The following is a 24361-nucleotide window of genomic DNA, read 5'->3' on the forward strand; positions in this document are numbered from 1 at the left end:
TTTGAAACTTGAAATATTATTTTTTAATCATCAAATATATTTTTTATTTTACTCTGAATAACAGAAAATTGATATATAATCTTTGTGGTTTAGTATAATATGCGTGTCTCGAGAATGAGAATTCAATTCACCTCAAAAAATGTAACATAATTTATTACAAAGCAATTAAGCAATATATAACAAGTGGATCCGTGGCGCAATGGTAGCGCGTCTGACTCCAGATCAGAAGGTTGCGTGTTCGATTCACGTCGGGTTCAAATCCCCCAATCCACTTCTTTTTTTCCTCAACGTTCCATAAAAATAAAATTACATAAATACCCCCATTATTTTAAGGTTTTGTGGAATACAGAGTATGGAACAAGCCCATTAACATATCTACCATATTATTATTATTATTATTTTAACAAAAACTATTTTTTTAATTATTTAATTTCTTATTTTTAAATTTTTATTATTTTCTATTCTAAACATAGTTTAATAAATCAATTTAATAATTTAAATTAACCTAATAATTTAATTTAAGTTATTAAATAAATTAACTATATTTAATAAAATAATTTAATAATATAACTTAAAATAAAAAAAACTTTAAATACTAAATAAAAATAATTAATTTGTCCTTAACCTACATCTTTATTTTACTTTTTAATTTTTATTTATTTTAATTTTCTTTACTATTTTACATTCTACCCCATTTATCCTAATTATAATTTATAAAGATAAATATATTAATTTAATGATTTAAAATAAATTATAAATTAATTTTATTAAATAATATTAATATTTAAAAATAAAAATTCAATAATAAGTTTTAAGTAAATAATTTATATATAATTTAATTTAAGATAAACTTAAATAATAAATATTAAATTTTTTAAATTTTAAAATAAATAAATAGAAGAAAGGTTTTGGTATACCTAATACTTGTATGCTATTAATATAATTAAGCTCTGCATCTAAAATTTGTTTTGTTTTGTTTTTTTTAATCTTCTAATTGTTTCAGAAACAAAGCGGAAGGTATGATGGCGGCCTCTGGTGAGGGGCACGACAGTAATGTGTGTGGTGTTGGCGGGAACCAGCGACCGTCAACTTTTTCCACTATAAGTACTGGAGCCACCTACTCTCACTCGCAAATTCATTCGTCTCCATCTCTTTTGTTTTTGCTTTCCAGGTATGCTCTGTACATCTCTATTGCCTTTGGAAAATTTTGAAAAATTAGGGTTTTGGATTCTTTTTTCTTTTTCTTCTTGAAAACCTAGTTCGTTGGATAGGAATCGCTTTACATCTGCGTACTCGATCGCTTTACAAATTCTTGTAAGGCTATCGCTTGGATTCTTGGAGAGGAAAATGCTGAAAATCGATTGAGATAGGAATGAATTCATTTAATAATTTTCCTTGATTTCGTTTGTCCTTTTGGAGATTCAAACGGGGCCTTGAGTTTCAGTAATTCGACATCTCGCAGGTGTCATGATCGATATGGCCATAGGATTTAAATGGTTAATAGATTTATGTTTAGAGGGATCGAAATTCAATTCAGATTTGATGTGGTTTCATTCACTTTATTCTTTTTGTCTCTCTCTTTTGTGGATCCTTCTGCACCAAATGGAATTGTTTTAGTACCTCATTTTCTTTTCTTTTTCTTTTTTCCTTTTTTCAAGTAAGTCCTGTGACGATGGTTAAATTTTTGAGTTCATATAGAGTATAAAGATGGTTCTGTGATGCTAAATTTTCTTATTTAATCCTTATATTTTTTTTTTTTATCAATGGCTGAGAATTTTTACGAAGTCCCCAAAGAGGTACATGCATATCGTTGAATTGTGGAGTTTTGATTGTAGACACTTTCCATGGACTCAACAAATGAAATAGAGGCTCCACAAGATATGCTGCTGGATATGGAAATCACATCCTTCTTTGACTCAGCTCCTCCTCTAAAGGATGGGATTGATATCGATAGAAAGATAACTGAGTTTATTGAAAGGCATTCTCCACTATCAGGCAAGTTCTCCTCTATTCATTAGCCTTAATTATGTCCCTTTTTATTTCACGTTCATGATTTTATAATGTTGAATGTGAGTTCTTGGAATGTGTATTTGCAGGAAATTTAGGAGAGAGAAGAATTGTATGTGTGACATCTGGTGGTACCACAGTTCCTCTGGAGCGACGATGTGTTCGCTTCATTGATAACTTCAGCTCTGGCCATAGAGGAGCAGCATCAACAGAGTACGTAATTTTACATCTTTTTGGTTACTTGATCTGCTATATTCCAAGTTTTAATCCTATTTTAACAAGATGGCCTTGCTGATGGCAGGTATTTTTTGAAGGCTGGATATGGTGTTATTTTTCTCTATCGAAGGTTTCATACCATTTTCTAAATTTACCTTACAGAAGTTAACATGGTCTAAAAGAAGCTCGTTCCTTGTATTTATTTATTTTTCTATCTATATGTTGAGGGTAATAAACGGCCTTATATGTAGGGGATCCTGCCAGCCATATTGCAGATTCCTCCCTGATGATCCATTCCTTGAATGTTTTGAGTTCACCCAAGAGTCCAATGTTCAAGGTTTGTGGTTTCTGTTAACCATGGGCTTAATCCATAGACATGAAACATGATATCTTGAAAAGTGAATACTCCTTCTGTCCATGCTTGTAGAAGTTGCAAACTGCACTGCACCTTGAGAAGAGAATTTGATTTGATTAACTTTACTGACAATGTAGGCCTTTGCTATGAATAATTCAAATGCTTGAGATTCATGCTTTGGTTATCCATAAGAAATTTTTATTTTTATTTTGTGTCCTTGTAATTGATGTTTTTGCGTTTGGGTGCTCTTTGTACATTCCCATTGTACAAGTACCATGATGTCAGGCACTTATTTTCTTTATATATTTTCTAATCTGCTGATCAATTTTTTCCCCTTAGTTTCCTAAACTTAATTGTTTCATTCTATTTAAATGATTTGCTTAATATGGAGGGTAAAACACCTTTAATATTCATTGAATATTCCATAGCAACTTTATTGTAGAAATAAATTGGATGAGCAAATCTTGTTCTAGAAATACATTCTGTAGCAACTTCATTGTAGATAAACATTAGTCTATCTATTCCTTAAGAATTTTATAATCAATTTCAAATTGTGTTGCATAAACTATTGATGATTCTTACTAACTTGATTAAGCTTTATCTCACATTTCAGTTAGTGAGTCACATTTTGAAGTGGTGAAGAAGGCCATCAGTAATCATCATGCTGTATGGGCCATCCATCTTTATCCTATTTATTTGTAAAGTGCCAAAATTTTATTCAATCTCTTAGAGTTTTAAAACCTGATCCTGTTTGTTTCTTTGTCTTAGCTCTCCCGATTTCATAATTTAATTGCGGAAGATTAACTCAATATAACAGTGTTTCATTTTAGGTTTTTCATTTATCGTGCAGGCAATAGCGGAAGGCATGTTGTTGAAACTTCCCTATACAACCATATTTGAGTATCTTCAGGTCAGATGATCGTTTTATGTTTTTCTGAAAATCCACATTCTGTCTCAAATGCAGGTACAACATGATGTTTTTCATGTTTTCTTGTGTCCATCTATGGGCTTATTTATCTGTTGGTATCGGTGATCATCTTTTCTTGTGCATATGCTCCCTTTGGCATATTCCTGTATATTGCATGGTTGACTTGCCTCTGAGGAATAGTTTGAATCATAAGAAGTATCATAACTGTGTAATTAAGTTGCAAATTCAGTAAGTTGACTAGTTCCTACAAAATTAGGAAACTAAGTATCCATTTGGATATGCCTCTTGTTTTCTGTTTTTAAAAATACTATGATTTTTAAAATCTGATTATATAATTTTTATTACCTTAAATTTTAAAATTTTTCTAAAGTAATTTTTAAGTACATTAAGCAAGTTGACTAATTTTTTAAGTAATTTTTAAGTATATATTTTTTTGTACGAGTTCTATTTTTTATGTAGAAGTTTCTATTTTTAAAAACAAAAATTATGAAGCATATTGATGTGAACCTCAATTGACACGCTTTGAAACCCAACAAACAGTATTGGAATAATTGCCCAAGAAAGCTAAAATACAGATTTTTGATAGAACCCTGATCCAACGTTTATAAGTGAAACGCGAACCAAAAGTATAAGTAACAGACCTTGACCCAATGATTACAATGGAATCACGAACCGAAGGTATAAAGTTTGAACGCCACAAGGAAGAATCCCTGATAAGTTCACAGTTCTTGAAGAACCAAAAGAAGAGCAAAGCCTCACATTTTCTGATAATTTGATTGAATAAAAAATCAGATTTGAGGCCCTTGTACTGTGAGAAAAGAATGATTCTCATATTCATCGATCCATTCATGATTTGAGGCGAAAAAATTGGTAAATGAAACAACCAATCAGGATTCTTGGGCATTTGAAAAGGTAACCTGGAAGCCTTATTTTTCATCACCTAGAAATTCTCTACCCTACATATTAGAAAAATAAAACAAGAAAGTATACAACTATACAATCTTGGAATTCTGGGAATTAATTTCTTGCCATTTTCATTCATATTTGTCAACAGTTATGAGAAGCTCCTTTTCAGCAAGTAGTTCTGTCCATTAAATATTTGATCTTTGCATTGGAGCAGATTTTACACAAGATTGCAGTACCAATGAGGACTCTAGGAGGACAAGGAATGTTTTACCTTGCAGCTGCAGTATCAGACTTTTATGTTCCATGGAACAGCATGGTAATGGTTGAATTTATTTGAAAAATATAAGATTATATCTCACAAGCCTCTATGAGAACTCTCTTTGGTACGTTTGGAGCATAAGAAGGTTGAGGCCTCAAAGTTTGTCCTAGTTCTGAGGAAAATAGGCTAGCCATTACACTCCACAATCACCTAATATCATGCTTCATTAACGTAATAATTGCAGACCATGAGGGATACACTCCATGTTCACCTAATGTCATGCACCACTACAATTATAGTTGCATACCATAAGGATACACACATCTTCTAACTGCATTTATTAACACTTTACACAAATGGAGCTTAAGGCTGCAGTCAGTGAAAAGTAGAAATCCAAGAAATGTTTTTGAAATTCTCCCGCTATAATGTTTAAGCAGAGAAATTTAAGCTTTTTTAAATATATATTCCTTTTTATCCAAAATGAGAAAAATTACTGCCTTCTGTGGTGAATTATGCTCATCTTGTAATCCTGTAACAATGAGATTTCAATGGCAATGGCAACAAAAGCATGTGGATGGTGGGAGTTTCTGCAATCATAACTAGACATACTTTTTTGAAGTACTAAATGGCAGACCAAGAGAATTTAACTTTCGAAGTTCCCATACTTGGAAAATAGAATTACTTCCTAAATGTTAGACTACTCATTTGTCATGGATGCAGAAGGACACGCACATACACATTCTCATGAAACTCAAAAATCTGAAATAGTCACTTGAATGCATTGTCATTTATGTGAATTTGCTCAGTAAGGCATAACATGTACAGGCAGAACACAAGATTCAGTCAGCATCTGGCCCGTTAGATATGCGGCTCGTTCAAGTACCAAAAATGCTCTCAATGCTGAGGAAAATATGGGCTCCCTTGGCCTTCTGCATATCATTCAAGGTTAGTTATTTTTCTGCCTTTAATTAATAGTGTTATATTTTTGTCGTTAATTTAAAAATTGCTAATGAGATGGATAGGTTTCAACTTTATCCTTTAAATTAGGAAATATCTTCCTAGTACCTGAGGGGTGCCCTCGTAAGCCTGCATGGCAGGCAACATTAACTTAAATTGTAGTTCCCAACCAGACCAACCAACTCTCCCTCGTCCCCAATTATCACCAACCAACACTTATCACCACCCCAAGCCCAAACCCAAACCCAATCCCAATATATATATATATATATATATATATATATATATTTAAAAAAGAGAGTAAAAAACAAAAAAATATGTAAGATTGAAATGGCAATGTTTGTTTAGTTAGAGGAGGGCAAATTTTTCTTGTTAACATTGTCAATTTTTTTAACAGCTGGAGACAGATTCAAATATCCTTTTACAAAAGGCTGATATGGCTCTTCAGAAGTACAAGATGCATGCTGTGGTAGCAAATGAGCTTTCAACTCGTAAAGATGAGGTTGTGGTTGTTACAAGTAATGAAAGGATATCTGTTAAACGGGACAAGGCTGTGGCTGGTGATGATGTTGAGAATCATCTGATCAAACTCCTTGTTGATAGGCATTCACTCTATATTAAAGCTGGCCCAGACCATGGTGCCTGAAAGCTTACTTGAAAGGCGAATTTTTCTTAAACAAACAATAAAGGCACCTAAAACAATATTAAACCAAGTCACAGGGTGGGTTCAATGGGAACATGGTGCATCTTTTCTTTCTTGAAGTACCTTTTGTCGAGAAGAACTTGTATGTTGCACAAAGTCGCATACATTTGAGGACAATTTTGTTGTATGTTGTACGGAAGTCTGACTTCGAGCTTTATAAGTCAAGGACAAATTTTCATTCATTTCTTTATAATCTGGAAGAAATCATATATACAGTTTCTTTGTACAATAAAATATGGGTATGAATTTCAGAGGAACGTTCCAAAGTATTGTAGATTAGAAAGGAGGCGGATGTGTCAACATGTGCAAAGAGTTTTAGCTACAATGCTTCATCATCAGTATCGAGCTCAAGGCCCTCTGCAGCTAAAAGCTGACTGATAGACTTCTTCATTTCTTCCTCAGCTTTCTTTCGCATCAAGTCCCTTTTCTTTAAGATTAGTGTGTGCCGCTTAAGGGTATTAGAGAAGTACTCCTTGGATGCCTTCTTTTCTTTTGCCAGGATCCTCCTCTCTTCTTCTGGATCAATCTGAAAATTCCTCCAAATGCATCAAACTTCAAAAACTTTCTTCATCGAGATATGTGACCACAATTTTGTGACTCAGGGGTTCCATTTGTTTTAATTTGTTCCAGTGATACATGAAATGGGAATCTGTGAATAAGCTGTTAGATGATGCATGCAACAGCTTTTTGTGCACTCATTTTGTAGCATGATTTATTTTGTCGAGATATTTAATTCAATACAATACCTTTGAACGGGAAAGACGGCGTGCACGAAGGTTCAACTCACGCTGCTGCTGCTCAGCCCAAGCTGCAATGGCCATATCACCCCGCTGGTCAAAAGCTTTTCGCTTTTTCATTAGCCACTCCATCCATGCTTGAGATGCCTGGCAGACCAGTGACAACCACATGCCTTAAGTGACTCGAATGGCAATAAAATTAGTAGGCAAATACATATCTTTCACTTGAAAATGTCTGTACAACCAGAATTTTCCATTCTCCTCCAAGATTTTCAAGGACTTGTTTCTATCAAAAACTGAAGTCCATCTGGGTCCAGGACTCAGAATGATATCATGCAAACTAAATTCCTTTTGCACTAAATTGAGGTCTAGTGAGAAAACCCCCTTTTTTTCTTTTTCCCCTGATAGGTAAATAAAGTGACATCTAGTGAGAAAACAAAAACTGGAGGATCACAAATCTGGAAATTCATGATATGTGGGCAAGCTAAACTTAGAAATGATTTTACCTTCATTGGGTTAACTCGGTTGTCATTATCATATTGCCTCCGCTTCTTATCATCTATGAGCAACTCATAGGCAGCTTGAATCTTAATGAATCGAGCTTCAGCTGTTTCCCCTTCTGCAAGGGTCCCCCTACCATCATAAACTTTAAATCAAGAAAAATGATCCATCAGTTCCTGGTCCAAGAATAAGGCAATATTTCAAACGTCGCACTACTCTAAAAGAAATCCATGACCAGACAATTATTAGGCCATCAAATCTCCAGTCTTTCTTTCTTTTCTTTTCTTTTTTCTTTTTTTTTTCCCCCCCTAAGTTTTTGGTTTGATAGGCAAATAAGAATATAAATCACCAATGAAAAAAAGGTGGTGCATGCCTAATACACAGGTAGTATACATCTAAAAGGCCCAAAAGAGATACAGCTAAGAACCATAACCACACTCTAATTACTTTAGAGCACAACCACTCGGCAAAATCTAGTAAGGACACAAAACCAGCTTGAACACCATATTGAATGGACCTTTGAGATCATAGGTGTGGATTACAAATAAGGGAATCCTTAAGATTATGTTTGGTTCCCTAATTATTTGAAGGAAAATGTTGAGGAAAGAAAATAGAGAGTAACGGTAGAAGGAAAGAAAAAGGAAAGGAAAAGTAAAGAAAAATAAAAAATAAATTTAAAGGAAACAAATTATTTTTATATGCTATTTCAAAATCATTTTTTAACTATTCCATATAAAAATTAAATAATTCAAAAATGAATAAGATGACTACTTTTAATTATATTTGATTTTCTTTTATATTTTTCATAGTATAACCAATCATGAGAAAATCGTTTTCTTTAACATCTTTTTTTCTTTAGCACTTTCTTGGAACCAAACATAGCATAAAAGATTGATATGAGCGTTGCACCCCCTCAGAATCTTTGATTATACTCCTAAAAAATTATCCAAAATAAGAAAAGTGGAGCTATTGTTCATGCCTTTCTTCTCTTCTTGTTTAAATGGTTCTCATGCCAACCTATTAACAACTTTTTCACTACAAAAGAAAGAATCCATGAGATACTAAATAAAGAGAAGATGGTCCATGCATATTCTAACAATGGGTTCCCTATTTTTAAAGCCCTTGAAAATACTTGTTTTAATTTTTTTGTCCAATAAATAGGGAAAATAGTAAAAAATAGTGAAAATATTTTTAAAAATTGTCATTGGCACGTTGATTCATTTTCAAATTAAAAATTGTCATTGTCGAGTGCGTGGGAAGGGCACTCATTGCACGGGAGGAGAGGGGAGGGCATCCATGTGCCTTTCGATGGGCAACATTGGGCGGAAGGCATGGGTGAGCCCCCGAGGTGAGCGCAACATTGCCCATTGGCACGTTTTTCCAAGGCAACATGCCCGATCGAGGGCTCCTCGACAAGCCGAGACAAGACCGAGCACATGAGGAGGGCACTCGTTGCATGGGGGGGAGAGACATCCATGTACCTTTTGATGGGCAACGTCGGGGATGGGGGACATCCGCGTGCCTTTATATGGGTAGCGTTGGGCAGGAGGCATGGGTGAGCCCCTAGCGCGAGCCGTGACGTTGGTTATTGGCACGTTTTTCCAAGGCAACATGCTTGCTCAAGGGCTTGAGAGCTCCTTGACGAGCCGATAAAGGGGCCGAGTGCGCGGGGAGAGCACTCATTGCATGGGGAAAGGGATATACGTGTGCCTTTTGATGGGCAACGTTGGGTGGGAGGCATGGGTGAGCCGCGTTATTGGCCATTGGCATGGTTTTCCGAGGCAACATGCTCGCTTGAGGGCTCGAGGGCTCCTCAGCGAGCCGAGACGGGGAGGGATGGGGCCAAGTGCATGGGGAGGGCACTCATTGCATGGGAGAGAGGCATGTCCACATGGGCATGGGATGCGTCGGGGAAGCAGCATGGACGGGGCACGGAGTGACTGCAGTTGCGTGCGAAAGCTCCCAACAGTGTCGTGGGCGTGCTCTCTTCGCATTAGCGTGTCGTGGGCTTTAGGGTGGCATGGGCGGCCACACGCCAAGGGCAGCACACATTGTAGCGTGCCTAGGCGGGTGGTGCTGCCAACCCACAAAGGCAAGCACACTTCCTCCCCCCTCACCCCCTCTTAAAGAGCATTTTGAGCCATTTTGGAAATGCCTCGAGGAGACATTACCAATGTTTTCAGAACCGGACCGGTGATCGAACCGGAAAAGTTACCGGTTCACGGTTCACTGGTCGGACCGGCGGTCGAATCGCTATTGAACCGGTGACGTCATAAATATATAATTTATATATTATTAAAATTAAAAATAATTATAAAAATTTTAAAATATATATGAATAAATTAAAAATCAATAATATTATCAAATTAAATCATATTAATATTTTTAATTTTGTTAAATGAAATATGTAAAATATTTAAATATGAATATATTAAAAATGAAAATTTAAACTAATTTTATCATTTTTAAAAATATTATATTATTTTTATTTAACATTACAAAAAAAATTTAAAATCTAATATATATTATTTTGTTTAGCATCTTAACTAACAAAAGCTGTGTAGCCGAGTGGTGCCTTGGATGTCTTCCGAATCTGGGGTCCAAGGTTTAATTCCTCTTGGCTGGGGGACTTGTTATTATTTTTTTCATTCATTTGGTTGGTTAGGAATCCCACATCGGATTCAAAGAGAAATGAGGATGCCAAGGGTGCCTATAAATTCTATCCACATTGAAGGTCTATGTATTGCCTCATTGGGTGGGCTCAAGACTAAGCCCACAATATGGTTGAGTGGGATTTGGGCTTTGTCTTGATGAGACAAGGCCCAGAATGGGCATTTGCCAAAACTTTTTTATGCAAGGGAGCCTTTAAAATGGAGGTTCAAATTGAACCGTTCGGTTCGATTGAACCGTCCGGTCGACCGGTCCGACCGCCGATTTCAGCGATTCGTGGCCGGTTTAAATCTTAAACAGTTCAATAAGCAAATCGGACCGGAATTATGACCGGTCGACGGTTGAACCGGTTGGACCGGCCGGTCCGGTCCGGTTTTTAAAACATTGGACATTACCCATACTTGAGGAGACATAATGACATTTTTTAATTACAAAAGAGTTTTTAATTCATTTTTTTTATTTAGAATCTCTTTATAATAATTATATGAACCCATGGAAAAAAAAATTGGGCCCAAAAAATATTTATTTTAATTTTTTTGTCCGAAATTAGGGAAAAATAGTGAAAATATTTTTCAACCTATAAACTGCCACAACCCCCTAGCCTTCTAACAATGGATGAGAAGATGGTTTACCGATTTATTTGCATTTCTACACATATAACAGTAACTTGCTAATGATCATCCTCTTTTCTTGTGTTGTTCCAAGGTTGGGATCTTTCTCCATGCGCCTCCCACATGAAGAAACCCACTTTAGTTGGAGCCTAAGAGCTTAACATTACCTTTAGGGGAATGACACCACACCCTTTAACTCCAAGGTAGAATGCAAAATCCTCACTGAGAATTTACTATCCTTCTAAACCATTCTATCCTCCTTACTACACTTTCCTAACACATGTAGCATTCGAAGTAGCTCCTCAATGCTATCCATCTCCCAATGTTAGAAATTTCTTTGGAAACACAATGTCCACAAAGACCTACTTACCCTCTACCACCCAAGCCTTCTTGACAGCAGCAAAGAGAATGGAAATGGAGAAGAGTCCTTTAAAGGAACATCACCCCACACTACACGACTTCCCAAAATTTAATTCTTCTCCCATTGCCTACCTCAAACCTTGTGTTGTGCTTAAAAGCTCCGCATCCTTTTACTATCGCCTTCCACAAACTAACATCATACCCCTCCCTCCCATCTTTGAGAGGAATTACCTTTTCTATAGTGCTAATCTTTTGGAAAATCTCTCCTCTACCATATCCAAACAGCTGAAGACTTAAAAGGAGCTCTTAGAGGCAGGCTTAAGTAAGTGATAGGTAGCTTTCCCACCCCACAACCCTATACCAAAGCAACTTCCACCACATTAGGGACCTCCCCTACTAGAATTAGTTCACTTTATTCAAGTTTATTTTCAGTCTTGGTGAAGCTGAAGCCTCAAACCGAAGCAAAACCCAACTCATGGTTTAATTGATATGAGCAAGGTTCCAAACAAGGAGGTGTGAAATCTCCACTCCCTCTCCTCCTCCACCCCCTATCATGGAAACCAAAATGAAGCCTCCTCTGCCCTTCTCAAGAGAATGCTAAGGGCATCCATCACCAAAACAAATAGATAAATGGGATAGGGGTCTCCTTGTCTCAAACCATTTGAGCTATGAAAAAATCCAAAAGGTGGGCCAATCACCAAAACTAAAAACCTTATTGTTGGAACGCAAAACTGAATCCAATGAATCAATTTCTACCTTAAGCCTATTTTTTTTGCATCACCTCCATGAGAAAGTTCCAGCTTACATGGTCATAAGACTTTTTCAGTATCTAACTTACAAACAACTTCTCCTCTATGACTTCTTAATCTTGAATCAATAGCCTCATTGGCAATAAGAGTTGGATTTAAGATTGCCTCCATTTCACAAATGCAGTATGAGAACCCACTCACTCTATCTAAACAAGTTCCACTACATAAAGAAATAAATTAAAATAGGAACATGTTGTAATCATTTTTCTCATTTCAGCATGTTGCTCATGTGGAACTTACTAGTTGTCAAGTCCCAAACCCCAATAGTCAAGATATACATGCATACACAAGGTGCTCAGTTCGAGTGTCCATAAGGTTGTAACTCATTGTTTTCCCCTCTTTTTGGGCAACAATCGGAAAAGAGCTTTGAAATCCCTCCAATTAACATGCTTTCCATGCCAATAAGTCATAAAGCTAATAGCACCCCCTTAGAGTGAAAAAAGGAAATGAGATTTGTCAAAACCTGCATACAATGTAATCATACAAGATACATATGCCAAGTTTCCAATCTCACATATCCATGAAACAATATAACCAGTTAATTTCTTTCTTTCTTTCTTTCTTTGATAGGCAAAAGATAACCTACCATTTATGCATAATGTTATTATAAGTGGGATAATGGTTAACAAACTCTAAAGTGGCTTACCATTGAATTTCTTAAATTGGTGTTACTGACCCAACATTGTTGTAGGAAGAAGAACTCATTATTAGTCTCCTCATACTTTTGAGGTATAAGAGATAAAAGATAAATAAAAATGAAAAATAATATTTTCAAGATGTTGATTACTCTCATGCCTCTCTACACCGTAGGATATAACTAAAATTGATTCAACTAATCCCATATCTTTAGAGGAGTGAAAATAGAATACTGAAACTCTCATTGACTAAAGGTCATACATGATTTATTTGTACATCATCAAAATGTTGAGAACTATATAGCAGGGATTTTAGAAGCAAGAAAATGAGGGCAATTATAAATTAAGTGAAATGGAGATAATAAAGAAATTTTAGACAATTTTTTGGAGAATCAATTACCTCCTTTAAATGATATTGCACACTGTTGTTAGAAAGTTTAGTCCACTTGAGACTTGCAGGGGCAATAACACAAAGAAGGTAAGAAATCCTACACATACTCTCCCCTCTATAACAGTATGTGCATCAATGCGCATGTGCATATATTGAACAAAAAACATTTTATAGAGGGGAACGTAGGAAAAGGAAGGAGGAAAATCCCAAATAAGCTTGTTTCTGCAGATATTATTCACAAAAGATTTCATCTTTTGAAAATCATAAGGATGAGATGAAGAAACATACCATCTGGATGATAAAATTTGGCCAAGCGTCTATAAGCCAACTTTATTTTTTCTTCATCAGCATCCCTGTCCAACTCTGTATTTTAAAATAAAATTGCAGTGGAAATTGTAAATAACTCATCAAGTCATCATATAACAAATTAAGTACAACAGACAAAATGGAAGAAATCGTCTTCTCCTTTATCAGCAATAAAAGATAAGCCTATCACTAGTGCATACAAACATGCATGAATCCAAAATCTTTGTTTCACATTTTAGGGAGATTCTGCACCATTTTTTTTTTTTTTTTATAATCGTGGATGTCCGGGCCAACTTACGTGCACCTCGACTAATCCCACGAGGCCCTGAAGTTAACGACCGGGTAAACCTCCAGTGGCCCTGAGGGGACTCGAACTGGTGACCATTGGGGAGCAAACCCAAGGCCGGACCAACTGAACTACCCCTCAGGGTTTAGGGAGATTCTGCACCATTGAGAACAAAATTTTGATGAATGTTCTGATTCAGCACAGCATTTAACATTTTTGGGAGAAACATAAGCTGACTTAGAAGGGAAATGCTTATAAGCAATAACTGTCAACACTAGTATTAAGGCTCACATGGAATTCCTAAAAGATGTTGGTAGTAAAACAATGAAAGGAATTCATGATACTTCATAACAAACATGGAAAATCCACCATGCACTCCAAAAGTACTAAAGCTCATACACATAGAAATGTCCAAAAATAAAATATAAGTAAATAGAATTTAGAAATACCTGCTCGAATTTTAATTTTCTTCTTTACAAATTTTAAAATTTTCTCATCTCTAATTATTTTGACCTCCAAACCTGTTGCAAACCATAAAATTTCTGCAGATGATACATGAATATGGATGATTTAACTTCAGAAATAGCCTACATTAATGCTAATACATCTTCTCCCAATAAACAAATAGCTGTCTAGGCTTTATTCTTTGCTTTGCAACTATTCATACATATGTAATATGTATTCATGCAGTTTTTTTTAAAAAAAAAAATTATGTGTAAAAGTGTAAAAAAAATATTAAGTTTACCAAAGTATACCAGAGAAATACAAAATTTACCAATTTGGTAGAAAATCCAGAAAAATGTTACTGTTTTTTGACTATTGGTGTTTTTTTGGCTGAGTAACAACACCACTTCCCAATTCTTAGCATATTTAGGCCCCATTTGGTGCAGTAGCTTCTAGTGTAAGTCTCTATGAAAAAATGAGTATAAAGAAGAGGTTTCTACTTAGTTTTATCCAAAAAAAAATTAATCCTGATTTCTCAATTCTAGAGCCCTTGAGTTGTAATCATGCCAAGCATGGCCTTAATGAAAAAAAAAGAAAGAAAAAACAACCTCAATTTCTCACCAAGTGCCAGGGAGTAGGTTTGTCACCTCATTCAAATTGATCAAACTATTACAAAAGAGTGTCAGCTAATTTTTTAATTCTCAATCGCTCTCACCACCTGCAAATATGTTTTTGCACTTAAAAGAAGATTGATCAGGTCAAAAAAGGAAAACCAAAAGTATAAAACAGAACAAAGAAATTCAAAAAGCACAAACCAGGACATATTAGCGGATACGATCAACATAAATACAATAAAAAATAACACGACAAGGGAGAGGAATTATATATCATAGCAATGGCAACAACCTATGCAAGAAGAAGAAAGAAGAAAATCAATAACAGAATTAGTAAATACGATCCCCGCATCTAAAATTCCAGGCAATTGATACTCGTCAGAAATGTTTAATTACTGACAAACAAAAGGCAAAATGAAAATAAAATAAAGGATAAAAAAATTTGAAATCTCATAATTTCCGCTATTCCAGAATCAGGAAAACAAAACAATAAACTCAAATTAATTCCGGTCCAATTATTACCTAAACAATTTTCACCGCAAACAAACAGAAAATAAGGTAAAAATTTACCAAGAGTCTCATAGGGAGACTTCTCGTCGGTCCACTTGGATGCTCTAACCAGCGTTCTCCTCTGACTCACACGAAACCACGGCTCATTTCTGTTGGAATCAAACCAAGGAGAGAACGCACAAGGCAAGGATACACGGGACTGGGAGTTAGGGTTTCGAAAAGAAATCCTAGATTTGGCAGCTTGGCTTCTGCAGCATATGAAGGAAGAGAAGAATACTATGTGGATGTGAGGTCTACAAATCGTTCTCAGATTACTCATAGTTTTTCCAGCTCTAAACAATAATAATCAGGGTTTCGTTCACGTTGTTTGTGTGTTCAGAGATTGGAGACGACGTCAAGCAACCGAAATGGTGTGTTTGATAATGAAATTTTTTTGATTTGATTTACACTTTAGTGTTTTGGTGTTGTTTTTTTTTTTTTTTTCTTTTCTCTCATTTTAACCTGCAATTTTGTGGATGGTCTGGCTTTGGCCTCGGTTTAAACCGCTAATCTAAAACGACACCGTATTGCCTACCAAGCCATTAACTTCTCCGTTGCTTCTTTCTCCGTTTACTAAAGACTTTTCTGTTCGGAAATGCTCCCCCGTTTTTGGATCTCTACCTTTAAACGGCGCCGTTTTGCGCCTAACCCTAAGGATCAGGACGACGCCGTGCTTTTGCATGTCTAACATTAAACTGCAGCCCTAACTTACCAATTATAGAGCTATGATCTGCTCGGAGTTTCTTCATCTTATGACTAAAATAGACCATATTTTCAGGTTAATTACAGGACAGGGATTTCTAGAGAACAGAATCATTATGCTGATGAATTAAGCTCATTTTTTCTGAATCTGGTGGGCAGACATCAAGGGAAAATGTGTTCTTTTCCAAACAGCTTTGAGACAGGTCATAATTCATAAAGACTTGCAAAATAAGGGCATGGAAGCCCATGTAGCCATACAATAAAATCACTCAACCTTTGCAACATTTTCAGAGGTAAATAATCCAATATTCGAATAATTTTTATTAAACAAGTATTTATATTCACCAAGCAAAGCCTAACAAGCATAGAAGCTAAACCAATAAATTTACAATAGAAAGTAATGTCTCTCCACCCAAACATGAGACCAGGCGCCTGCATTTCAGATCAAGTATCTTTTCTGACCAATACACTATACACCATGCATTGAACATCAACTTGATCACCCAAGTCCCCTTGATGCACATAGCATTAAGACATCATATTTACACCTTTTCAAATTTCACAAGCTGCTTTGAAAAAATATAAGCAGATTAAATTGTACTACATATGGTAGAGCTATAAGTACTAATTCTCTCTGCAGCTGAGGCCAATTGGTGGAGGCAATTACAACCTAGATATTATGGATTTGTTCATTCTCCCTTACAGACTAGGCAGGCTCACGGGGACGAGCAGCCCAAAGAGAACTAAGAGCTCGAAGACGATGAAAGTACTCCCCCAAAGCAAGTAGGCCTCGGGCTGCTTGACGGGTTGTTAGTAGATGAGACATTTGTCGCAGGGTTTGCTGACGAAGATGATCTGCCTGTTTTGGAGAGAAGCAACACAATGTCCAACAAACAAGTTAGAAACAAGTGAAACTTCTTCCATATTCCATAGTCACAAATACACGCTTAATGTAGGTCCCAAAATTGCCACCACATAAGGTGCCCATTCTTTTTGGATAAATTCTTGCTTTGGGTTTCATACAGTTGAATTGTTAATCATAATCACACAGGGAAAAGATTTGCAATATTACACTAAAATTGGATGCCATAAGAAGAAACAAAATTTTAGAGTCTTGCAACAACCACTGTACACAAGTAGTGGTAAGAATCAGATTTTTTATTTTTTTTTAATTTTTGTCTTCCTTTCTTCAACAATCAAAAAACCAAGAAAACATACTACAGGAGAAAAGAATTCTTGGAGAGTCGACAATATTTAGAGCAAGGGTATTACCTGGTTTACAAAGCTCTCTAATGCATCCAGCTTCTCCACTGCTTCAGCCATCTGAGACCTATAGTTTCCAGCACCCACTGGATCAGTAACTATGCTCTGGGCCAGAGTCTGCTGAAGTTTATCCATTCCTTGAGACAAAGCATCTTCAGCTTGTTGTGATGATTGTCGTAGGTTGCAGACATCCAGGAGTTGTTGATCAGTCAAAGGCTCAAAATGTGGCATAAGAACCTATAAAGACAAAACTCAGTAAGCAGTCTCACCATTCATGTATCAGAAGTTGAACTCTAGATTTTAATAAAAAATATGATGACAAACTAAGTAATCTTAGATTAATGGAATGAATACTTTAGATATTGTAAAATATGGCAATGAAATATTTGTTTCAGTAGGACAAACTCACTACACCTTCTGATAATTTTCAGCAAACAGCTCAAGGATTGGGTCAATCTAACACACTCTTTTCATTTATTAACATATTATGGTGAAAGGATTGAATAATCCAAAAAATTGCATGCAGGGATTCTCATGAATCAATTTATTTCAACAGGTAATTCCTACTAGGTGGTGTTGCAATCATTAGGCAACTTTGACATCCAAAGGGTCTATCACCCCGGACTTCTTAAACTTCGAAGTAAAAAATTTACCATGCCAGTCATGCATAGTTCCCCATGGGCTGAAGAATATGGACTTGGTTTTATTACCGACCTTCAGATTTTGGTAGGGACCATATTACACAAAACAATATTTATAGCATACCCAGATCAGTTACAGTCTCCCTGTAAGTACACAATCCAAGTATGAAACTGAAACTCACTATAGAGAAAGAATTGACAAGAAATGCACACACACTTGAGTGCAGTATCAGTATTTCATAATTTATACCACAGTTTTACTTAGATGATATATAATGATGTAAATGAGAAGCCAAAACCATTATCAGTAACCACTAACCACTAAGAGATAAGCAGTTTTTGAAAACTTAAACTGAAATAAGCATTACATTTAGAAGCTCTGATGGGCGGAATCCTCCAATCCAGAGAAAAAATCGTTCAGCTGATGTTCTCCACATGCCAGACATAAGATAAAAGACATCTGCCTTTGCAGCATCAGCCTTCATGCGAAAAAGTTCATAATAGTGATTTAAAGCACTTTCCACAAGTATACGAAGCTCTATATCAGTTACATGAGCTTGCAGAGCATTCCTAAGCTCACAATTCTGTCTATGTTGCTCCTCAACCCAGTGCCCATATTCCATCTCAAACGTGGCAATCCCTACAACATACACCCTTTAGGACTATTTTCAAGAACAAAACCAGACGCAAGCAAAAGAAATTTCACTAAAAAAAGGCACAATACTCTATTAGAACACTCAGGATGTTACAAGGAAACAGGTAATGAGGGCATTAAAAAGATAAATGTCATATTCTACCTACTGAGCTAGATCCAAGAATATGCATATGAACTTTCAAAACACATTAGGATGTCTGCAAGTGCACATTCACCTTCTAGAAAGACAAACAATAAGAGAGGGTAAAACAGTTTCTTGAAGAATGCAGTAGAATATTAAAATAAACATGCTGGAGTTGTGGAATGTTTATTGATCAGAAAATAGGAAGATCGGTAGATAAAAAAATGACCTGGGAGGTTAGATCATGTTAAAAGATTGATTACTAGTCTACTATTCTCCTCATAAATCTCTCTGGGATTCCTAGTCCTTTGTGTGCATGGACACATGTGTGGGGGTGTGTGTGTTAAAAGCATCACAATAAGTCTCCTGATCTCCTCATAAATCGTTGGGGATTCCCAATCCTTCTGTTTGTGTGCATGCATGTGCGGGTGTGCTCTGATAAGTGTCTGCAAAGATCAAATATTTTGTGGGGAAGCTGCTATTGTTGTTGTAGGAAAGGTGACACACCTTGTCACTCAGTGAAAGCGATTAATGATTTTGGAAACTTGAGGAATAATAGATCACCTAAAATAGGCTAGCAAATCATTGGGGAGATAAGAAGCGATTAATGAATTCACTCCTAGTCATGATTATTATGCTTTTGCAATGCATAAGCTAAACAATACATCCATGAGAGAAAGTCAATAAGTAAGAATAACAGCATCAAGAGGGTCAGGAAATCAATGAGACAAAGAGTAGTGATTGCCATGCTTATCAAATAAATAAATAATAGTGATTGCCAGAACCTGAACTAACAAACCTGAATTTATAGTTCCAGAAAAACCTACTCGAGTAGTATCTAAGGAACCCCCAATGTACAAACCCTGCAATGAGACATTCACTGGTTCATGAGATAACAAATTAAATCCCAACGCCTGATCAGTAAGAGTTTCCATAATAACAAGGAATTTTTGAATTTTTATTTTTATTTTTGAGAGAAAAAAAGTCTTCGTCTCACCTGCTGTCTGGCTCTCTCAAGCTCCTGCTCCAGTTCTGTCAGCTTCAATCTGCTTGTTTCTAATTGCTGAACATAAGCCTATAAAAGAAAATCCAAATATAATTAACATAATATCATTTAAAATAAAAATATCTTTCATCAGTAGACATTTGCATGGGCTCGCATTTTCTTTTACCTTTTTCCTTAAACGACTTTTACGGGCAGCTTCACGATTTTGTGCCAATCGCCTTTGTGTCTGCATATAGATAGATACATTTTATATAATTCACTAATATAAAAAAATGGCAGGTCTACAAAATGCCTAATCCACCCAAGATGCATGGAGAAATAGCCTACTTAGATACGATCTATATCCAAGATAACCACATTGAATTGTGGTGCCTCTATGGGCCCTGATCAAAGTAAACACCATACAAATGTGGGAGAAACCAAACCTAGTCAATTCTCACCTAATAATGATTAAAGTTGGAACTGAATTAAGATGAAACAAAATCACTAATTCTTGACAAGCACTCAAGACAAGTAGCTACAAGTTAGTTCTTTTCCTTCGTAAAAGGATGAATGGATATCACACTGCATATCCACAAGAGGGTGTTGGTGAAAGATCAAAGAGATGGAGTTGGAGGGTTGGGATAACAAACCCACAAAGGCACTGATGGTACTGGGTTGGCAGTGCTGTGGGTGATGGCAGCAGTGGTAGTAGTAGAAAAGGAGGTGGCGGGCTAAGTCCTACAGTGGTGATAAATTAGAGTGATCAAAGGATGATGAAATTTAGGGTGGTTGTAGCAATTGTACTAGGGTAGTATTGGTCAGGATTCAAGATCATTTACATGACCACTGGAAAGTTCAATAAAGTACTATTAGAATTACCACTATGCACAGAAATTGATTATTAGATTAAGTAAAACTTGTAGAGAATTTAATTATATAATATATTTGCCCTTTGCGGACACTCTTTTCTATTTAAGGTTCCTAACAGCATCCACCAACAATTCAAACCTTATGATACTTTATATACAAAACCACAAATCCTGATATAGTTTGAATATAAAGTAATACTACACTGCTACATGCATAAACTTGTACAAGTAACAGTGTAAAAGTGACATTTGCAAAAGGATGTGTGGTACCACTTGTACCAAGTAGTCTTGAGGAGAGAAGCAGTGCACATATCATATGTAAAAGGTTTTAAATGTTGGTGTCAACCAATATATCAATCTTGAAAGAGAGAATGATGCATATGCAAAACCAATATACGAATGTTGAACTCCTATAATGATCCATTTAAGGAAAGCAGAACTAGAAGCAATTTTTCCCACCAAAATATTCAAGAAAATTTTAGGTTTAAACAGCACATTTTGGCTCCAGATATAACCAAATCAAATTGAGAAAAAAAAATGTAAAAGAAAAAAAAAAGGGCAGCCAATAGAACCAAGCAGCCTAATCCCAGCCATTCTAAAGATAGACTTATATATTAGAGTATGTTCCACCAAGGTTTGTGATGACTTATACATCAGAGTATGTTCCATCAAGGTTCGGATTTATGTCACAACCAGTTCTCAGCATCACATCAAACCTTTTTCTGAACTCTTGCCAATTTCCTTGCAGGCAACAGGGGCATTCCATGAACCTTAGCTAGCACAGGCACACATACATACAGAGAGAAAGTGGGAGATCACCTTATCAGTGGTTCTGTCTTCTGGTTGACTGTTTCCTGAAGGCCCTAGTGAGTCATGAGAGGTACTTTCCGACTGAAGAAGATAAAAAAGTGATAATCAGTTACAGCATACCAATCAAAAGAAATAACACAATTTTCAAAAAGCCAAGACAGCAAATTCATGCATTTTCACCTTGTTGTCTAGCATTGTATCCACCTGCATGATTGTGGATGCACCCGTAATTGGATTACTATCACCTTTGAAGGTATCTCTCCACATGCTAATCTGGTGGAGTGGCTCATGCATGCCGATCCTTCTTGAGGTGGCAAATTGAGTTGATGAAGAGCTCATATTCTATTGACTAATGAAAAAGGCAAACATAATTACCAAGTTGATAGATCACACAAATGCAGTGATAAAGAAGATGTGGGAGATTTGATTTAGTGCTGTAAATAGGATGTTGTGAATTAATTTGGTGGAGTAAATTAGGGGATAAAACCAGCTGACTCAATGTTTCTAATTTAGATTTTTTTTTTTTTTTTCTGTTTTCAGGGTAGTGATTACTCGCACGGATGTATCTTTTTATTTTTTTCCTTTCGCAGGTATTCGGTATTCAAGAGTAATCATATATATATATATATATATATATATATATATATATATATATATATATAGTGTTGTAATCCTAAACTTCAAAGATATAGCGGAACAATTTTTCTCTCTAAACTTTCAGAAGATTGTCAGCCTAGATTGAAACAAGAAAGCAAATAAAGTTACGAGATTATTTATTGACAAATATGACATAAATCAAGATACTTGGAAATTGGACACTAAAAATTTCAATGCATGCAGCTACCAAACAATATAAAACAAAACTTCAAGAAAAATTACAAAATGGCTAGCTTTGATCAAATTACAATTAATCAATAAAAACATTGGGAATGATGTTATTTGAAAGAAAAAAAAAAAAAACCTACCATTGTTTGCTAGATCTAGATAGTGATTGTAAATAGAACCACACAAAAGGTAAATCTGTATTAAGCTTGCGCACTTTTTTTACCTCAACCTAACGTAAGAACTTCATGACTTGTAAAACCTAATTTGAAATCAAAACATTAAAGTTCTGTGAAGCAACAATAGTAGCAGCAATTTGAGACTGACAAAGCAGGCTGAAGAAAGTTGTTCTGTGAAGCAACAATAGTGGCAGCAATTTGAGACTGACAAAACAGGCTGAAGAAAGAAGCCTATGCATAAATACCTCATTCAAGCTAAGACCCACATTTTACTGAACACGAGGGAAGAAAACATGAAGAGTAATGAAAGACTTTCATGGGGCACCAGTGGTTGGCTCTCCATTCTTAGTTACAATATCTGAATACCTACCCCCTCCCCAGCTCCCATAAGGGCAACTTTCATACTGGATTAAAATGACTGTTGACTGCACAGGTTGATAACAGCAGGTAATTCTCTGTTGATGACTTTGTTACTAGAGACCGCAAAATCATACAAAAGCTACTGTAATTAGCAATAGAACATTTGCTTCTTTTTTTTCTCCGCCATCTCAAACCAAATGAAATCTCTTTAAAATTTCTGAAGCCTATTTCCACCTTAAGACTACTTGTGAATAGATTGAGATACTCACTAGATTAGAATCAATATGAAAAATCTAATCATCTCCTGATATGTAGATATATCGCTCTCTAAAAGTTCCACCAGGAGTAAAGCCAACAAATATGATGGCATAACTCCATTTCAGAAACCAGACTAACAAACAAGATTGGTGGTGGATACAGACTAGAATGACATAAAACTGAAATAAGTTTCCAAATTCCTTTAAGTTGTCATCAATTTTTATTTGAGCTTATCCTCCTGAAAACTGGAAATAAACCCAAATTAAATATGAGGCTTTTGTCAACTCTGCATTTAGAGGTCTATCTTACATTATAACCCATACTTAGTATTTACTCAAATGTCTATATAGTGCCTCCAAGCTTCTAACCTCCAATAAAATAAGCTCTCTTATGAAACATCAGCAAAGCCCACGCCAGGACAAGCTGGACCAATTATGACTTATGAGGATTACTCATACCACCAAATTTCCAAGAAGATTGGCTCTGCTGCTACCAATCAACGCACAACCAAAAAATAAAAAGGGAAGGCAGGAGTGGGGGAGGAAAGAAGGAAAGGCAAGATGAGGCAAAGGTTTTCGATGCTCTACCTCCAACTTCTTTAGCCTATTATACAACCTGCAAATTTGAGAACATGTGAAAATTATGGCCCTTATACAGCAACAGAAATGAGAAAAATTGCAACTCCACTCCTAAAGAACCAAGCAGTTTAGATAAAGAATCAAGTGAACTAGTTCACAGACTGCACTGGAAACTAATCGAACAAACATATGGGAAAGGATAGCTAAAAATCATAAGTGTCTTAAAAGCATCCAAAAATTCAATTCTCTCAGCTAAGATTATCTTACCTCTTGCAACATGCTTCAACAAATCTGTTGCAAAAATGGCATCGAAGGAACAACAACTTCACGCCGAAAACGAAAAAAGACAGAATCGAATTAGCAAGTGTTTTTCCAAATAAATGTCCTAAAGAAGGGTGCTCCCAGAGAAAGAAACTGGCCAGGTACAACCCAAAGCAAAAACAATAAAATAAAAAATCTCGAATTTATTTGTATTATGGACTCAACTTAAGCCTAATACAACTCCTTTACTTAGGTGGCTGTGCTTTTCACCTTTTAAGACCAAAAACAACAGACAACGGAGAAAATTTCTTTTCCAGTCCCTTTCCCCGTTTCCCAGCAACCAAACAGAAAACTAACCTTCTGATGAAAAGACAGGAAGCCTCGCCCAAATTTCAACTAAAGTCCCAGTAATCCGGCAATTATTCAGTCCAGTAAACCCTAATTCTAACAACTGAAACCCTGGCTTCTACCAATCAAAGACTAGCAGGCAACACAACCTTAATAATAAGAAACACGAAACAAAAAACCAAGAAAGGAGGAAAAAAGAAAAGAAAAGGGGAAATAGAAACAACTTTTTGAATGCTACAGTCAACCGTTAACGTCGTCATGT

At 35.8% G+C, this 24361-nt stretch overlaps 3 protein-coding genes and 1 non-coding gene across 11 annotated transcripts; 2 read left to right on the top strand and 2 right to left on the bottom strand.

Moving 5' to 3' along the window:
* Positions 1 to 185: 185 nt before the first annotated feature.
* Positions 186 to 257, top strand: TRNAW-CCA (transfer RNA tryptophan (anticodon CCA)). The gene has a single exon. It is a non-coding gene; the product is annotated as a tRNA-Trp (tRNA).
* A 710-nt stretch (positions 258 to 967) lies between these two features.
* On the top strand, positions 968 to 6513 carry LOC100264408 (phosphopantothenate--cysteine ligase 2). Its single transcript, XM_002284265.5, has 10 exons — positions 968 to 1171; positions 1836 to 1995; positions 2097 to 2220; positions 2309 to 2353; positions 2475 to 2560; positions 3192 to 3244; positions 3429 to 3488; positions 4627 to 4728; positions 5497 to 5616; positions 6026 to 6513. The coding sequence occupies exons 2-10, from the start codon at positions 1845 to 1847 to the stop codon at positions 6272 to 6274; spliced, it is 990 nt and encodes a 329-aa protein (XP_002284301.2). The 5' UTR covers positions 968 to 1171; positions 1836 to 1844; the 3' UTR covers positions 6275 to 6513.
* LOC100250529 (ER-phagy receptor 1) lies at positions 6485 to 15925 on the bottom strand. The gene is made up of 5 exons (XM_002285785.4): positions 15266 to 15925; positions 13334 to 13408; positions 7575 to 7714; positions 7078 to 7215; positions 6485 to 6857 (listed from the first exon to the last, which is right to left on the bottom strand). The coding sequence occupies exons 1-5, from the start codon at positions 15522 to 15524 to the stop codon at positions 6651 to 6653; spliced, it is 819 nt and encodes a 272-aa protein (XP_002285821.1). The 5' UTR covers positions 15525 to 15925; the 3' UTR covers positions 6485 to 6650.
* A 315-nt stretch (positions 15926 to 16240) lies between these two features.
* Positions 16241 to 24361, bottom strand: LOC100255706 (transcription factor TGA4). Of its 8 annotated transcripts, none has more exons than XM_059734258.1 (11): positions 24109 to 24361; positions 23758 to 23813; positions 23500 to 23527; positions 21474 to 21635; positions 21303 to 21374; positions 19799 to 19858; positions 19624 to 19701; positions 19426 to 19489; positions 18219 to 18490; positions 17219 to 17446; positions 16241 to 16805 (listed from the first exon to the last, which is right to left on the bottom strand). In XM_059734258.1, the coding sequence occupies exons 4-11, from the start codon at positions 21630 to 21632 to the stop codon at positions 16653 to 16655; spliced, it is 1086 nt and encodes a 361-aa protein (XP_059590241.1). In that variant the 5' UTR covers positions 21633 to 21635; positions 23500 to 23527; positions 23758 to 23813; positions 24109 to 24361; the 3' UTR covers positions 16241 to 16652. The 8 variants fall into 8 exon arrangements, with proteins under 8 accessions (XP_059590241.1, XP_002285820.1, XP_010664273.1 ...); XM_002285784.5 differs by having other exon boundaries at positions 21474 to 21642; XM_010665971.3 differs by lacking the exon at positions 23758 to 23813 and having other exon boundaries at positions 21474 to 21642.

Source organism: Vitis vinifera, chromosome 18 (assembly GCF_030704535.1).
Source record: "Vitis vinifera cultivar Pinot Noir 40024 chromosome 18, ASM3070453v1".
Taxonomy (NCBI): Eukaryota; Viridiplantae; Streptophyta; class Magnoliopsida; order Vitales; family Vitaceae; genus Vitis; species Vitis vinifera.

Excerpts from the sequence above, each read along its gene's own strand:
- LOC100250529 (XM_002285785.4), bottom strand. The coding sequence starts at position 15,524 with ATGAGTAATCTGAGAACGATTTGTAGACCTCACATCCACATAGTATTC. Across the intron at positions 13,409-15,265 it reads GTCTCCCTATGAGACTCTTG|AGTTGGACAGGGATGCTGAT; the intron begins GTAAATTTTTAC and ends TTTAAAATACAG. Across the intron at positions 7,715-13,333 it reads CAAATTTTATCATCCAGATG|TTTATGATGGTAGGGGGACC; the intron begins GTATGTTTCTTC and ends CTTGATTTAAAG.
- LOC100255706 (XM_059734257.1), bottom strand. Across the intron at positions 18,491-19,425 it reads TTCTGGAACTATAAATTCAG|GGATTGCCACGTTTGAGATG; the intron begins GTTTGTTAGTTC and ends TGTATGTTGTAG. Across the intron at positions 17,447-18,218 it reads GCCCATCAGAGCTTCTAAAT|GTTCTTATGCCACATTTTGA; the intron begins GTAATGCTTATT and ends TTGTCTTTATAG.
- LOC100264408 (XM_002284265.5), top strand. The coding sequence starts at position 1,845 with ATGGACTCAACAAATGAAATAGAGGCTCCACAAGATATGCTGCTGGAT. Across the intron at positions 3,489-4,626 it reads CCATATTTGAGTATCTTCAG|ATTTTACACAAGATTGCAGT; the intron begins GTCAGATGATCG and ends GCATTGGAGCAG. Across the intron at positions 4,729-5,496 it reads ATGTTCCATGGAACAGCATG|GCAGAACACAAGATTCAGTC; the intron begins GTAATGGTTGAA and ends TAACATGTACAG.